The 16170-nt window shown below is 45.8% G+C and overlaps 1 protein-coding gene across 7 annotated transcripts in view; it reads left to right on the top strand.

Annotated features, from left to right (window-relative positions):
• Positions 1-16170, top strand: part of qkia (QKI, KH domain containing, RNA binding a) — a 110876-nt gene that overhangs the window by 47499 nt on the left and 47207 nt on the right. For all 7 annotated transcript variants that reach the window (XM_056295491.1, XM_056295488.1, XM_056295487.1 and 4 more), the window contains exon 3: positions 8453-8569. In XM_056295491.1, the coding sequence (XP_056151466.1) occupies positions 8453-8569 (117 nt within the window). The remainder of the gene's footprint in view (positions 1-8452; positions 8570-16170) is intronic.

Raw genomic sequence — 16170 nt, 5'->3', positions numbered from 1 at the left:
CTCATCTCGCTTCCATTCCATCCATCCCTCGTGAAAGTGTGTGGAAACGCCGTGTGGTGAGAGGGTTGTGTGCATGTATCGAATGTATTGTGTCGAATGGTGCAGACTGCATTGTGAAGGTGTGCGAGATTAGTTAATTGAACAATAGAGCATTTCAGTGCTCCGAAGTATGAGTGATGAAAGGCGGGCAGTCAGCTGGTGGCAAGGTGTGTGTATTCATTGATTTACTCTACGTGAGACTCACTCACGGAGGGAGGGAGAGGGAGGAGGGTGCACAGATATGCAAATGAAGGACGACAATGATTTCAAGACGTTGGGGCGTCTCAGAATGTATGTGGATCCAGAATTGAATAAGGAGAAATGCTTGGGGTGGGGAGGTGAGAGCTCAGCTAGGTGCCACCTCCCTATCTCGGAGAGAGCACTCTCAATAACCCACAGTGACGCAAAAGAGGAGGGGCGTTGTTGGTGTGAGGAGCATTGGCGTTCCACTGTAATAAAAGGTCAGCCCTTACTTTGCTGGAAATTTTGCAAGAAAAAACTATGCGAGGGCGTTGGAGAGAAACAGATAAAGAGAGAAAGTAATAGATGGTGATTCCTGATGTGACCTCAGTTTCCACTGCGCTGATCTGCAGCACTGAATGAATCGCTCATTTCTGTGAACCAAGCAGGGCTGGCTAATAAGTGATTGGTATTCTACTTCCCGGCCAAGGCTCCGCTCATTGCTAAGCCTGAGCCTTCGCCATTCTCTCATTGCCTGTCTTCTTTCAACAGCCGCGAACAAACATCGGCACAACATGAGCACAATTGTGAACACAACTGTTTTGCTTCTGTGAACGTCGTCGTGGATGCGGCAGTCGGTTAGATTCTGTGTGCATTCAGTGTCTGTGAAAGATCACCCTGCACATCCGGATGCGCACATGCACCCTCCCAAGTGCATATCTATGTGCGTGTTGTGCACACAGATATGCACGTGCACATACACACACTAGCACCCGCCTGCGGACCAGTGATAAGGGGGGCTAAACAAAGGCCTTTTAATGTCAGTGTAAGCCCTCGTCCTGAAGGGGGCTGATGGTGTGTGTGTGTGCGTGTGTGTGTGTGCGCGCGCGCGTGTTTGTTTTTGTGTCGGTTGTGCTTTGAGCAAAGTCAGATAAAAGAGATGGGGAGGGAGTGAGAGCAGTGAGGGAGAGAGAGTCCATCCACCACAGGGCCCAGTGTCTCTAATCTCCTAATGCCGTAAATGAGCCGAGGGAATAGAAGAGAGGGCAAGAGATACAGAGAGGGAGTGACTGGCAAGAGAGTTGACGAACTCACAAAACGGTTAATGCGTGTTTTTGTTCACCGGATGTGAGACGGCAGAAGATGGAATAGAACCAGAAACATACACTCTGTTGTTTTTTGTTGTTCAGATAATGTTTAGCCTAGGAGGGAGTCGGGGTTTAAGTGTTTTCCGAGACAGTTTGCAGTGGAGAAACTATGAGCAAAGATCGGTGTATCTGCTTTCTAAGGACAACCATCAGGGTAGTACGGAGTAAATGTCAGGCCAAATGTTTGTTTGTTTGTTGTCAAAGGTAAGGTATTGTGAAGAATAAAATGTAATTTGGGAATGAAAGTGAATATTGTAAAATAAATAAATAAATACATTTTTGAAATTGTTTATTTGATGATTGCAAGAAATGTATTACTTTGGGCCCTTTTGTTGCATTTGCAATACTTCTTTACATCTTATTTTTTTCTTTGAGTTTAATTTTGTGGCCTCTGTGCTGTGAGAGCGGGGTTCGAGGCGTGAGGAGTGTCCAGAGAAGGTTCAGCAGGCAGCTGCATGACATGTAATCAGTTTGAGCCAAGCACCAGCTGCTTGTCAGGCCTCCAATGTTGCATAAGCGCTAAAATAACTACAAATGATCATGTTTTACATCATCAGTCTTCAATAATCAATCAGTTAATCTTTTTAACAGTCACTTTTTATTGTGAAAACGTATGTAGTGCTCGCCATTCCTGCAGTCTTGTGCATGCTAGATACATGCACTTCGCACATGCGTAGGTGTCTAACGGGACCATAGAGTCAGGTTACATAATACTAACTGGCATCCTTACCATGATCACATACAGTCTCCAGTCTGCATACCGCTGTTAAAATCTTCTGACTGGGTTGCACAAACACCGGTGCAGCAGCAAAAAAGTGCGCATTGATGATAACTGCAGCCGGAAAAGAAGATTGAAATGTGATGCCGACATTAGACAAACAAGCAATATTACTGAAGAACGGTGTTAAAATACATATGGTATGGGGATCCCATTTTTACAAGGGTGCAGACTATTTACTGGTGAGCTGATGGCACACAAGTGACAATGGTTGCCGTATTGGAAAATTTTTCTTACTGTAATATTGACTGTCTCCCCAGGAGAATCAGCACATCATCACTATGTTTCAGATGTAAACAATGGCGAGAAAAGTTGCGGATTGCTGCTTTAAAAGCGTGTACTCTCACCCACCCAGAAGAACAATATCCATGCGTATCCAGGTTGCATTGTAACTAATGGAAGTGGACGTGCGCGAGCAACTAGTGTGCCCGAATGGCAAGCACTAAATGTGTGTTCATGACAAAAAGGGGCTTGTTAAAAAAAATGGACTTATGGCGTCTGAGTGGTGTAGCGGTCTATCCTGTTGCCTACCAACACGTGGATCGCCGGTTGAAATCCCGGTGTTATCTCCGGCTTACTCGGGTGTCCCTACAGACACAATTTGCCGTGTCTGCGGGTGGGAAACCGGATGTGGGTATGTGTCCTGGTCGCTGCACTAGCGCCTCCCCTGGTCGGTTAGGGTGCCTGTTCGGGGAGGGAAGGGGGAACTGGGGGTAATAGTGTGATCCTCCCATGCACTACATCCTCCTGGCGAAACTCCTCACTGTCATGTGAAAAGAAGCAGCTCGTGACTCCACATGTATCAGAGGAGGCATGTGATAGTCTGCAGCCCTCCCCGGATTGGCAAGAGGGGGATGGAGCAGTGACCCGGACGGCTCAGAAAATAGGGTAAGTATTGGCTAATATTGGCCGATACAAATATTGGCCAAGTAAAATTGGGGAGAAAGGGGGGGGGGTGGACTTGATCACCATTTCAGTGAGTTTGCTGACATCTACAGGTTAAAATCCATGTAAACGTTAAAAACGTCAGGCTAGTCTTGGTACTCTGTGATGTTAGCATAGGATAAACACAGCTGCAGCTAGTAACATTAATGGATCCATTTGATTTAGGTGTACCGGCACACTTGTTAGATTTGACAGACCCACAGAGCCAGCACTAACAATTGTCGATAGTACTGCTGGTCTTCTGGCACACCGACATCCAACAGATCCGTTCATCAAACCCACTAAAATGGTCTAGAGTTTAGTTACACTTTAAAACTTATTTATTAATAGAATTGTATTGGTACTTGTGCATTGTTTGGAACTTGATGAGCGGCCAGTCCCTTGTTCAGGCTTGTGACCTATCATGTAGCTGAACCTCTTCCCTCCAACCTCACCCCCATGGAAAAAAGTCCAAAAAGTGAAACGTAAAGGGAAAAAAGTATCACAAAGGAAAAAAAAAAGCATTGTAAATGAAACAAAAGGGCCCGAAAGGATACGTTTATTAAATAAACGTGTTTTAAAGTATATTTGCTTACAAATACCCTACTTTAATTTACAATGCTTCGGTTTCATTTGCAAATGGCTTTGTCTTTACCATACTTTTTGTTTTTAATATTTTCTTATGTTTGCAGTTCTATGTGGCCCTATCTTGACTCCATAGTGGAGAAGGCAGAGTTGGTGTAATTGCGGTAGATTTTTCTTTTTAAGTAGGTGGGGAGGTAAGGTGGTAAGAAAGGAATAGGAACTTGAGCGGGGAGGGCCCTGCAACCATCCTTCCTCCCTGGCTGTGCTGGTTGGAGCCTGTGGCGTGCTCCCCGGGCCCTGCGAAACCCCCTTTTTTCTATGCATGCAGAGTGCATGCATAGAAGAAAGTAGACGCAGCACAGAGCTGCAATCTTAACTGGCGAAGTTAACAATATAAGCTGCTCCACACTCCTCTTAAGACACACACACCCTGCCCACCCCCTGAAAACTTCGCTGCTTGACTCTTTCTTGTGTCCACATTCCAGCGGCTTAAAATGGAGAGCGCCCTTTCAAGTGATATATCAACTTCTGTGAGAAGAATGTCAAGCTGCAGAGGACTTTGCAAAGCAGGAATGCTTACGGCAGAACAGGCCAACCAGGAACAAATCAGCAGAGCTTTCCATAAGCGCCGGCTGTCGGCTAAACAGCCGACTACTCATTTAAAAAGATACTTGCATCAAAATTCGACTTTTCCTGTTGTTAATCGATGTGAGGATGTGATCGATGAGACAAATGGTAGCCCTAAAATGACATTTATGGCCAGACGAGAGATATCGGTGGTCGAGTAACTGATTTCCGGTTGGCAAAAATGTGGTAACTTGCCGCATCACAAATTACATTAGCATAAGAGGGCGCGTCCTTATCGAGACGCTATAAAAGCGGAGACACACCCTTTTGGCTCGAAGGAATATGGCTGTATTGGCTGAGCAACATATTCGTGATGCGAGTGGTCAACTTCCACTGAGAAAGAGGAATCGTCTTCCACATCCTCAACCTCAAAAGCTGCTGTCGGTGGTCTCATCGCTCACCTTTTTTTTTTTGTGAAGTGACGACAGAGCAGGAAGGGGGCTGTCACCAGTGAATTTCTAATTTTTCTATGCCAAGGGGTTTAGCCCCAGTGTTTAGCTCACCCAGCCACACCCACACGACCGTCCTGAATTTCAGTAGCCAATAGCTATGAAACCATAAAACAACACCTACCTTTTGGTTGTAATTCAAACCAACCCGTGTTAAAAATGTACTCACAAACAGCATGAAAGTATCTCTAAGTCCAGCCGCCTACTTTAATATATTCATTTTTGATTCAAATATATCAAGTTGTGATTTGCTATGCATGTACATTTGAGGCCACTAGCCTTCGCTTCAAAACAATGCAAGCATGATGATGGAGAAACCTGCCGGTTTGTATCAGTCCCACCCCCCCCGTGTGTGTGTGTGTGTGTGTGTGTGTGTGTGTGTGTGTGTGTGTGTGTGTGTGTGCAAGCACATTGAAACAAGTGACATTTTATTTTAGGTATTTCTGGCAAAGGTTTATTTTGTAAATAATTTAAAACCAATAACATAGGTTAGATAAGACATGGTATTAAGTCATGTCCCCCCTTTAAAATAACTTGCTTATTTTCATTGCCCCATGGACCCACCCCACCCCAGCTGCCTACTTTTTCCCCACTGGCTAGCTATTACATATCCTTGTGGAAAGCCCTGAATCAAAGTTTAATTCCAGCATGGAGACCGTTTCGGGTACGTTTTGAGCAGGTATTTAGAGTAGAGTCCCAGCTGGAAATGAGAGGATATCATAGCACGTCACAGTATTTTTCTCATCCCCCGGCCTTTAGCCCAGTGTGAAGATCAGAGGCTTTGTACTGGAAACCCAGACGTGATGTGGCTGTGGCTTGGAATTTTCCTGGACTGGGGAGAGGCACTGTGTTGGACTGGGGGAGAGGCTGTGTGTGTGTGTGTGTGATTCAGAACACAGTCAGCATGCACAGCTGCTGGGTGACCTCAGAGAGGACAGGTGTCCCATCATCCCTCACCAGATACACACATTCCACCCCTGCACCGGTTTCGTGACCAGGGTACATGAAACAGACGGTGACCCCACGACAGACAGGACAGTCAAATGCACACAGAGAGTCAACGGCGGTGCATGCTGTCATCCTCCACAGGGACTCCAGTGTCTCCAGCTGCTGGGTGTGTCCTGCTAGCCTGCAGTCAGTTCAGCTTTGCACACAGACTAGCCATGTGGCAGGTACTCAAGAAGACAACAGCCTAGAGTTTGATTTTTTTTTTATTTCCCCACTCTCCTGTTTTTGTTTACCTCCTTGAGAGAAAATTCACCCACATCATATTAGATTTGTAAACTCTCTGTAATGAAATGTGGCTTCGTGGATGTCCTTTTGGATTTCATAGCGGCCTCAGTGCAGTGGAGTGTATAAGCAGATGTGACTGTGTTTAAGAATTTAGTGTGGCGGGGCCACCATACATTGTAGCGGCTAGAATTGTGCCCCTGATTGGCAAGGAAAGCTTTCCACCATGCTATTGTGCTCTTGAATATTTCAGGTTTGGGGAGGGGGGGGGGATACAAGAGCAAAAAAAATCCCTTTTTTGAATAGCATCACGTCGCTTACCCGTCATGCTCTCCGTCACCCACTGCGTGTTCTTTAAACACGGGTGGTTTGTTTACCTTTTCTTGCACCCCATCCCACCTCTTTCCCCTCCTTCCCTTCTGTTTTTATTTTAGCTGAAAATGCTGTTGGATTATTTTGACACATTTTCCTTTTATCCCGATGGAAGCCAGTTTCAAGTGGAGAGGATTACGCCAGTAAATACATTTCTTTCTTGGTACAAAGCCACTCACCAGTGAAAGGGGGTCTTGATAACAAAATTGTATCAAGCAGGGTACCTCACCTCATGACTCAACTCCCCCATCCCCTTCCTACACACACACACACACACACACACACACACACACACATGCAGACCCCTACCTGTCCAAGTTTAATGTCCCGTAGTTTTTATATTATGGGAGATTTCATTTTTTATTCATCTATATATTTTCTGTAGCCCAGCAGGCTTTGCACACAGTGTGCGGCAGTAATAAGGACTAGTCCACCTTAACTTGACGGGGCTGTAAGCACCATGAGGTAGATGAAGGACCACAGCTGACAGGTTTACCATTCACTTCCCCTTCGCATACTTGTCAGGCACATAGGGAAGTGGTCTCTTTGAGTCCTGCATGAAGTAGATTTGGTTTGGGGTGTTTAATAATACCAGCAACAACAGCAATAATAATAATACTACATTTTATTGATAGTGCTTTTCAGAGTACTCAAAGACGCTTTACATAAGTTAAAATATAAAAGCAACACACCAACAACAAAAAAAAAAACACAATCATACATTGAAAGCAATTCTGAAAAGGTGAGTTTTGAATAAATGATTTAAACAGGACAGATCGGTGCAGTATCTGGTGTGTTTGGGGAGAGAGTTCCAGAGGGAGGGGGCAGCTATAGAGAAGGCTCTGTCGCCCCCAAGTCCGGTGCTTGGTCCTGTGTGGTGGAGACAGGCGGTTGGCATCAGAGGAGCAAAGGCTGCGGGAACAAGTGTGGTAGTGGAGTAGGTCGCGGAGGTAGGAGGGGGCCTGGTTATGGAGGGTTTCGTGAGTGAGAAGGACTTTAAATTGGATCCGTTGTGGGACAGGGAGCCCATGGAAGTTTTGGAGGACAGGGGTGATGTGGTCACGTGAGTGGGAGTGGATGAGCAGGTGAGCAGCAGAGTTCTGGATGTACTGGAGTTTGTTTAGGACTTTGGATGATGAGCTGTAAAGAATGCTGTTGCAGTAGTCAATTCTGGATGTGATGAGGGCGTGGATTAAAGCTTCGGCAGCAGATACGGAGAGTGATGGGAGGAGACTAACTATGTTTTGAAGGTGAAAAAAGGCAGTTCTGGTGATTTCATTGACGTGGTGTTCAAAGCAGAGTTTGCTGTTGAAAATGATTTCAAGGTTGTGAATATATTGGGATGGAGACAGGATGGAGTTATTGATGGTGAGGCAGAAATTGTGAGTGATTTTGGTAAGTGATTTGGGACCGGCAATGATCATGCCAGATTTATCACAATTTAGTTTGAGGAGGTTGACTTGCATCCATGATTTAATTTCGGTGAGGCAGTTGGTCAGACTGGAGTGAGTTGCAGTGGTGTTGGATTTAGTGGCGATGTAGAGCTGGATGTCTTCATTGTAGCAGCGGAAGTGGAGACCATGACAACATACAGTGTTACCAAGGGGGAACGTGTAAAGAATGAACAGGAGAGGACCAAGCAGCGAACCCTGGGGGACGCCTTGGGACAGAGGAGCGGTGAAGGAGGTGCAGTTGTTGATGCTGATGAACTGTTGTCTGTTTGTGAGGTAGGACTTTAGCCAGGAGAGGGCAGTACCGATGATGTTGAGGGAGGATTCAAGGCTGGAGAAAAGTAGTCATTGCAGTGACAAAGTTATATCCACCAAAGCTGATGTCATGCTATCTTTGGACTTCATGGAAACTGGAGGTGTTTTCTGATACAAACCCCATTGAGCCATTTGCAGGATGGAACTTTTGGCTTTGTATTTGAACACTGATCCTGAGGGCTGGGGTTGGGGGGTAGCTCAATAAGGCTCTGCACAGTGTGTTCTGATTATAATGGCTGCACTCCTGATGTGAAATAACTCCGTGCCGCTCTGTAATAGTAATTTAAATCTCCCATATTCCACGTTCAGTTATACTCTTCAAACTCACTCATTTCTTCCCCTCTGTTTCCACAGTATAATTTTGTGGGTCGGATCCTTGGCCCCCGGGGACTCACAGCCAAGCAGCTGGAAGCAGAGACGGGATGCAAAATCATGGTGCGAGGCAAGAGCTCCATGAGAGACAAAAAGAAGGTAAGCTCATCAAGTCACTCCCCTTTACCCCACTCTCCAAAGAAACCATCCTATCATCAGTAAGCTGAAGTATTGACCGTCATTACACTGATTCAGAGACCCTGGATCCTTTATCTTTGCTTTTTTAAGGTCAAACGCATAAACCAGATGTTTGGAACAGTCCATTTAAAATACAAATGGAGTGGGGCGCCCCCACCCATTTAGCTCTTCCCTCTGCTTTCACCAGAGTTGAGAATTGAGCTGCCCAGCCCGCATAAGACAAAAGTGGTGTCCATTTGATACATTCGGTCTCCTGATGAGGTCATTAGTGTGGCGGCATATCCGGTAGACACCACTCATTCACACTCACTTAGTGCAACATGCCCAGGAATGTGAATTGTGAAATGTGTGTCCTAAAATGCTGTTTAGGAACTACTTTCTGAAATTTACCAACTGTGCTATGTTTGAGAAATACAGTTCATTCTAATGTCAAAAATTAACTATTTTAGGAGAGAACATAACTCGAATAACAACCCTTTAAGTAAATTTTTTACATTCAAACAACTACTTTTGTAATAGCATGCGTTACCAGTTCTTTCGAATGGTGAATATTAATTTTGAAACGAACATTTTCGAGTAATCCTCCAACACAAAGAAACGGCTATTTCCAGCCCCACCTGTGTACACCCATATCTTGTCATTAAGGGTTTAGCTAGCATTTTCACGTATTATCCAACACTCTGGAATTTGTTCTGCTCTACACTGTCTTATGTGTGTGCGTGTATGTGTGTGTAGAAACTCGTGATGCACACACAGAGACTTGACACCTAGTATCTGAATCTAGAAACCTGATAGGGCTGGCATTGAAAGGCTGTGCAGTGGAAAGTGCAGGAGGCATGAACACAGTGCCTCTATTTCTGGACCCACCACCACCACACCCCTCCCCACGTTGAGATGGACGCATGAGAGGCCAGTGTCATGCATGTTGTACATGTGCACATTTGAGCCAGTGGCAAAAGCTGAAATGAATTTAAGGGAAATTGATGGGTAACAAACAATGTGTTTTGAATTAAGAATTTATTTAATCACTATGAATGTACCCGGGTGGCACATGCCAGTGGAGTAATAAGTGATTAGCTCCTTCCATTCTCTTCCACAGCACTTCACCATGATAAAGACATGTTGTGAGCTAGGCGGTTGTATTAAGCCTTGGCATCCAGCTTTGGAGTTGTATCTCTCAATTTTTTTTTTTTTCCATGAACACTCTTCTTTTGCTCACGAATGCACCAGGCGGCAGCCCTCCATTACAACACCGTTGCATAGGGCAGGAGAAGTGTATTTTATCCGCCTCCATATGGGAATCATCTCTCAGAGGCACGTGCGCGCGCGCACGCGCGCGCACACACACACACACACACACACACACAGCCTGGAGGGCCTGCTATCACAAACGGGCTACAATCAACGCTGGCGTGCCTGCGATGCGCTGATATTCCCAACAGAGCTACAAAGCTCCAGTTTGCTGCTGCAGGTCCAGTTTTCTGACTTCCTCCCATCATTTTGTTGTGGCTGTTCATCTCTCTTCAGAGTGTATTAATTATCCCAGTCCAAGACAGAGGATGGTCTGCCGAGTGCCTGCTTGATAACCAGATTTAACACGAGTTAAACAGGAACGAACACAGCTGAGCACGTGTGAACATGCGCCGCGAGACGGCACTTACTCATATCTCATTTCAATGCTCTCAGCTCATTACAGTAATCTATGATTACCTTGATAATCTCTTACAATCTCGAATCTTAATGACCTACGCCTGCTTGTTTTCTGTGTGGCTCCGGGACATGTCCGAGGCCCTGAGGTATTACAGAAACATGAAATAGTGCCGCACAGTGAAATATTAATACAAGCATACAGATGAGTATTGAACTTGAGTTTCTTTCTTGGGGGAATAAGCTCATATTTAAAAATGTAATTCTTAAGGGCTTTTTACACAGCCTTTTCAAGGCAGGAACTTCGCGCCATTAATCCGTGTCGCTGTCTGTGTAAAACATACAAATATGCGGGGGGGGGGCTTTCTTGTTCCGGCGTTAAGCCAACAGCGGAAGTAGTTACAGAGCTGAATCGACGTCTGTAAAAGAGACAGCTGGCAGGATAGGACGGCCAGTGTTGTTGTGTTGCACGTCGTGACGCCTCTACTTCCGGAATGAGCATGCTATGTAAAATCACACTGGCTGGCATTATGTGGCCTTTGTTTAGTTCAGTGTGAAAAAAGAAAAAGAAAGCCAGCATAAAGATGGGTCTTCATGATGGCAGTATTACATTATCTCTGTGTAAAAATGCCTATTGCCCTAACAGCCCCCTCCCCCCTTTTTTTGATTCCCCCCATCTCCCCAATTGTATTCGGCCAATTACCCCACTCTTCTGAGCTGGCCCAGTTGCTGCGCCACCCCCTCTATTGATACGGAGAGCGCTGCAGACTACCACATGCCTCCTCCAATACATGTGGAGTCACCAGCCGCTTCTTTTCACCTGATAGTGAAGAGTTTCCCCCAGTTCCTGGGAGGATCACGCTGTCCCCCCCCCCCCCGCCTGAACAGGCGCCCCGACTGACCAGAGGAGGAGCTAGTGCAGGCATGGCCAATTTTGTCTGAAGGGATGCCCGACCAAGCCAGAGGTAACATGGGGATTCGAACCGGGATCCCCGTGTTGGTAGGCAACGGAATAGGCCGCTACGCTACCCGGATTCCCTAACGGGTCATTTTTTATAATTTGTTGATTGAAGGTGGAAAATAAATTGAAATGAGTTTGAAGATTAAAGGGGAGGGGCATTCTGTGTGTGTGTGCCTGTGTATAATTTAACCCTTCACTGAGCCCTGTCAACACACAGTTTAACAATCTGTTGCCCTCCATTCAGTCGGTCAACGTTATTATTCCTGCCCATCTTCCCCTGCCATGCATCCTCTGTCTGACATAGCCCACACCGAGAGGCAGGGCAAAGGAAGCGCGCTAGCAGGATACTCACTTGGCCCCAGCAAGTGGAGCCTCGTCCAAATCAGTCATTTATCGTTTGACAAATCTGTCGATATTTTGTATTCTTGCTGCTATGTCATATTGCCTGTTTGTGGGTTCTTCTGTTTTTTGTTTTTTTTACATAATTGGTAATAAATGGTCTGTAAACCTCTAACAAATTAACATCTTTGTTTCGCTGTATGATGGTAAAAGACAGATGGTATCATTAGTGTGTTAGCTATACTCTATAAGTTCCCAGCCTGGGGCATCCGGGTAGCGTAGCGGCGTATTTCATTGCCGACCAACACAGGGATTGGCGGTTTGAATCACCATGTTACCTCCAGCTTAGTCAGGCGTCCCTACAGACACAATTGGCCGTATCTGCGGGTAGGAAGCCGGATGTGGGTATGTGTCCTGGTCACTGCACTAACACCTCCTGTGGTCGGTTGGGGTGCCTATTCAGGAGGGAGGAGGAACTGGGGGGAATAGTGTGATCCTCCCATGCGCTACGTCCCCCTGGCGAAACTCCTCACTGTCAGGTGAAAAGAAGCGGCCGGCGACTCCACATGTATCGGAGGAGGCATGTGGTAGTCTGCAGCCCTCCCCAGATCGACAGAGCGGGTGGAGCAGCGACCGGGATTTCTCCCCTTGGGGAGAAAGGGTGTGTGTATAAATAAATAAAATAAAATACAAGTTCCCAGACTGTGTGTGTGTGTGTGTGTGTGTGTGTGTGTGTGTGTGTGTGTGTGTGTGTGTGTGTGTGTGTTTTCCTCATAACCAATTGCTGAGCCCCTCCAAACAATGCCATAGCTGCAGCCGCTCCATTTTAAGCGCTGGTCTTCTCAGTCTCATGCATTGAAGCAGCGGCCGTAGCAGCTAAGCCAGGGTGTTTGTTCAGGATCCATTAGCGGCAGTGTTTTTATGCTCTCAATAATTCAGCCGGCTGCTCCCTCCTGGGCTGTGCTGCCTGACGGAGGAGCCTGCCCACTGGAGCTACGCGAGGAGAGGAGGAGAGGGGAATAGGAAGGAGCAGGAGAGAAGATGGGATTGGCTGCCGGGATAAAGGGAGCGTGACTAAAGTAAGACCAAGTGAAAACGATGGGAACAGTGGAGAGGAATAAAAACAGATTAAGGAGATACTCAGCAGAACAGGAGGCAGATGAAGGGAGATTAGTTTTTTGTTTGTTTGTTTTTTTTTTTACCCCATTAATATTGGTGCTTAATCTATATGATATTCAGTCTCTTTACGATGAAACCGTCTCTGGGTAGCGCTGGCATCCCTCCCACCCCAGTGAAACGGTCAACATGGCGGATTTAGGTGCAGCATTCATGGAGCCCTGATTGTCTCTGTGCATTTCTGTGTACATGCAAATTGATGTCTAGCCAAATTCGGTGGGGACAAATGCAGGATAATAACATGTCTCCAGACTCAGATCAATCAGGACCTAATCAAAGGTTTTTACATGCACAGATGTGCAACTAGGGATGTCTTTTCAAAATCTCTTCATTTAGTCTGTTGACACGCAGTTTTCACGCCAGGCTGATCACACACCAGTTTCCTAGAAAACACTTGGAAGACGTTTAAGACAATGCACGCCTGCACACATACGTGTCGTCCCCCTCCTTGTCTCTTGTTTTTGTGATTGTGTAGTCAAGTTTGTTTTTTCTTTCCTAGTCTTTAGATGCGGCCCATAGGGTTATTGCTGCCAAACCGTGTCCCTTTCTGATGACTATTGTCTGAACGGCGGGAAGGATAGGAACTCCCTTCGGAGGCCGACTCCTTTTAAAGTTTCATCTAATGTGGCAGCTTTGGTCTCTCTTGTTTAACGCCCTTGCGGGAGAGCTTAATACAAAACAACAGCAGGAGCACTGCCAATTAAATTATGCAGGTATGTGATATCGACCACTATGCAAGTGAAATGGGGAGCTTCCTTCCATTTGCCGAAGCAATTCGCTAATTTTATTCCAGTTTGCACACAATACGGTATCCTAGTCAGTGGTGTAGACAGCAGGTTTGGCTCGAGGCATACGGAGTATGCTTTCAAACTTTCACCTTTTAAATTGCTATTTATCAAATGAATTTTTTTTTTCCTGATTGTCCCACCACCTAATAGCCAGAGTTGTGGTATCAGCATGGTCAGTAGCGGAACAGATTAAGCCTTGGGCTTGGCCCCTCCACCCCCACTAGTTAGCTGACATGGCCCCCCGCCTGCATTTTACTGCTCAAGAAGTACTGCGTGGCATTGGCAATCAATAGGGTGAAGTTGATTGGTTTGTTGGCGCCGCAGTGAGACCACTCGTTTTGTTGTTTGGAGTTTTAGCTGATGGTATCATTTTTTTCACCTCCAAGTTGCTGATGATTGTCCAGCTAAGTACAATCCAGAGCTCGTTTCTGCTTTATTAAGTGTTTACAGGGGACTGTTACGCTGATGAGAAAAGTAGAGTGATCTCTCCAGATTGTTCCTTTAGAGCCTCGGGCTGTCAGTTGGAAATGGCTTCCAGGGAGAGAGGGCAGTGACTCAGGACACAAGGAATAAATGGCTATAGGTTATAGTAACTGCAGTGTTGCAAGATATTGGTGCTATAATTTATATATTGGCCTCTGACAAGGTATTTAAGGGAAGCTCTTAAAGCTTAAGTGTAGCTCGTTTTTTCCCCACACAGCTTGGAATTGGGTTCCAGCTTGACACTGCCATGACCTGTCCTTTGTGGCCACTAATGCTTCCTCTTCCTTCGCCTTAGTCCAGTTTGAAACTCTTAATTAAAAAGAGAACTGATTTGGAACATGTGAAGGAAGTGTTAAGGCGTGTATCCACTGAAAGCGGTCATGATGTGTTTGTTGTGTGAGCAGTGCGCGGGTTGGCGCCGACACAAGGCCGTTTTTTACAATGTGTTTATGTCCACTGACCGCATGAGACAGACGTGTCTTGTGCGGCGGTCTTTGCCGGTTTGCTAAATTTACGCATCTAATCTAGTTTTGCTGTAGCCACTTGTATCTGTGAAGCATGGAAATACACAATAAAGACTTAGAAACTCAATATATGATCACTTTATTTAGCTAAAATAGCATTTTTCTTGTTTGAAAGGAACGAATGAATAAATGGTGATACCCACCCACTTAACTCAATAGCCTACAGAGCACGTCTCTATAATATAGTATTGTATAGGAACAGGGATTAAACTGGGTCGGGCCTGTCTGGGCCTCAGCACCGCCACATGGCATCAGCCAAAAAATAAAATAAAAAAAAATCTTCCTTCAACAATTAATTTATTCATACATGTTTACTCTGCCTTTATTATATATTTTACATGCTGGCCATTCAAATAAACAATGATGTTTTTTCGAGTTTAAAATTACGGTGTTTCATGACTTTCATGGTCAGCAGCGAGCTGCCGGTCGTATCCAATGGCTGCCCCGCCTGACTCATGCGAGATAGGCGAAGGCGCACCCCCAGGGAAAATGTGGTGTATCCAGTGACACCGATGTTGTCATTGAATTTATTAACCGGCGGGAAAATTTCCTCGCCATGGCATCCCTAGTGGGACTATCAGACGAGCGGTGTGGACAGAGAGCCGTGAGAGGAGTGAGTATACCGCTCTGTTCTTCTGATATTCCCACGAAACAATGTCTCCTCTATTAACATCGATAGTTTAGCAAACTGCTGTAAACTTAAACTACATGCAGACTCATCATATTCTTAGCAGGCATAGTAACTTATTGTAGCTGTTTAGCTATGGCAGTAATATCAACAGCCAGGGCCGTTTTGCTAGGCTTAATTTTGTGACTTTTTAATTTTGTAGTTTTGCCCACTGCCAGCAGTATCCAGAATGACTTTAATTAGTGTTTTAGTGTTCAGAGCAGAGGGTTGTCTCATCTTGTTATATTTTATTTACAGTTTGTGAAGTTATATCAATCAGATTTTGTAGTCTATGCGCACACACGTGCATCCACTGCAACCCTGAAACCAGAGCCCGTCCACATAATAAATCCCAATTTAACCCCTATATAGGGATGTATTTCATCTGACTGTGGTGTGCAGATCTGGGCATGAATCCAGGGATGATTTTGATGTTTTATCTCTTTCCATCCCTGTTTGCACCATTATATTCATTTAACTGAGATGACTATTTGGATAGTTCTGAAAGAAATGGAAATGGATGATCCACTGTGGCAACCCCCAACGGGAGCAGCCGAAAATAGTAGTAGTACTATTTGGATAGTTGCGTGGTTAGCACATGCATATCAAAAACATAACACAAAGGGCTGTCGGGGTAGCGTAGCCTTCTATTCCGCTGCCTACCAACACAGAGATCATCGGTTTGACTCCCCATGCTATCTCCGGCTTGGTCGGGTGCTGCACTAGCTCCTCCTCTGGTCGGTCGGGGCGCCTGATCAGGAGGGAGGGGCAACTGGGGGGAATAGCATGATCCTCCCACGCGCTACGTCCTCCTGGCAAAACTCCTCACTGTTAGGTGAAGAGAAGCGGCTGGCGACTTCACATGTATCGGAGGAGGCATGTGGTAGTCTGCAGCCCTCCCTGGATCAGCAGCGGGGGTGGAGCAGAGACTGGGATGCTCGGAAGAGTGGGGTAGTTGGCCAAATACAACTGGAGAG

This window comes from Lampris incognitus, chromosome 16 (assembly GCF_029633865.1).
Source record: "Lampris incognitus isolate fLamInc1 chromosome 16, fLamInc1.hap2, whole genome shotgun sequence".
Taxonomy (NCBI): Eukaryota; Metazoa; Chordata; class Actinopteri; order Lampriformes; family Lampridae; genus Lampris; species Lampris incognitus.
The sequence above is the reverse complement of the archived record's forward strand: the minus strand, read 5'-3'. Positions and strand labels throughout refer to the sequence as shown.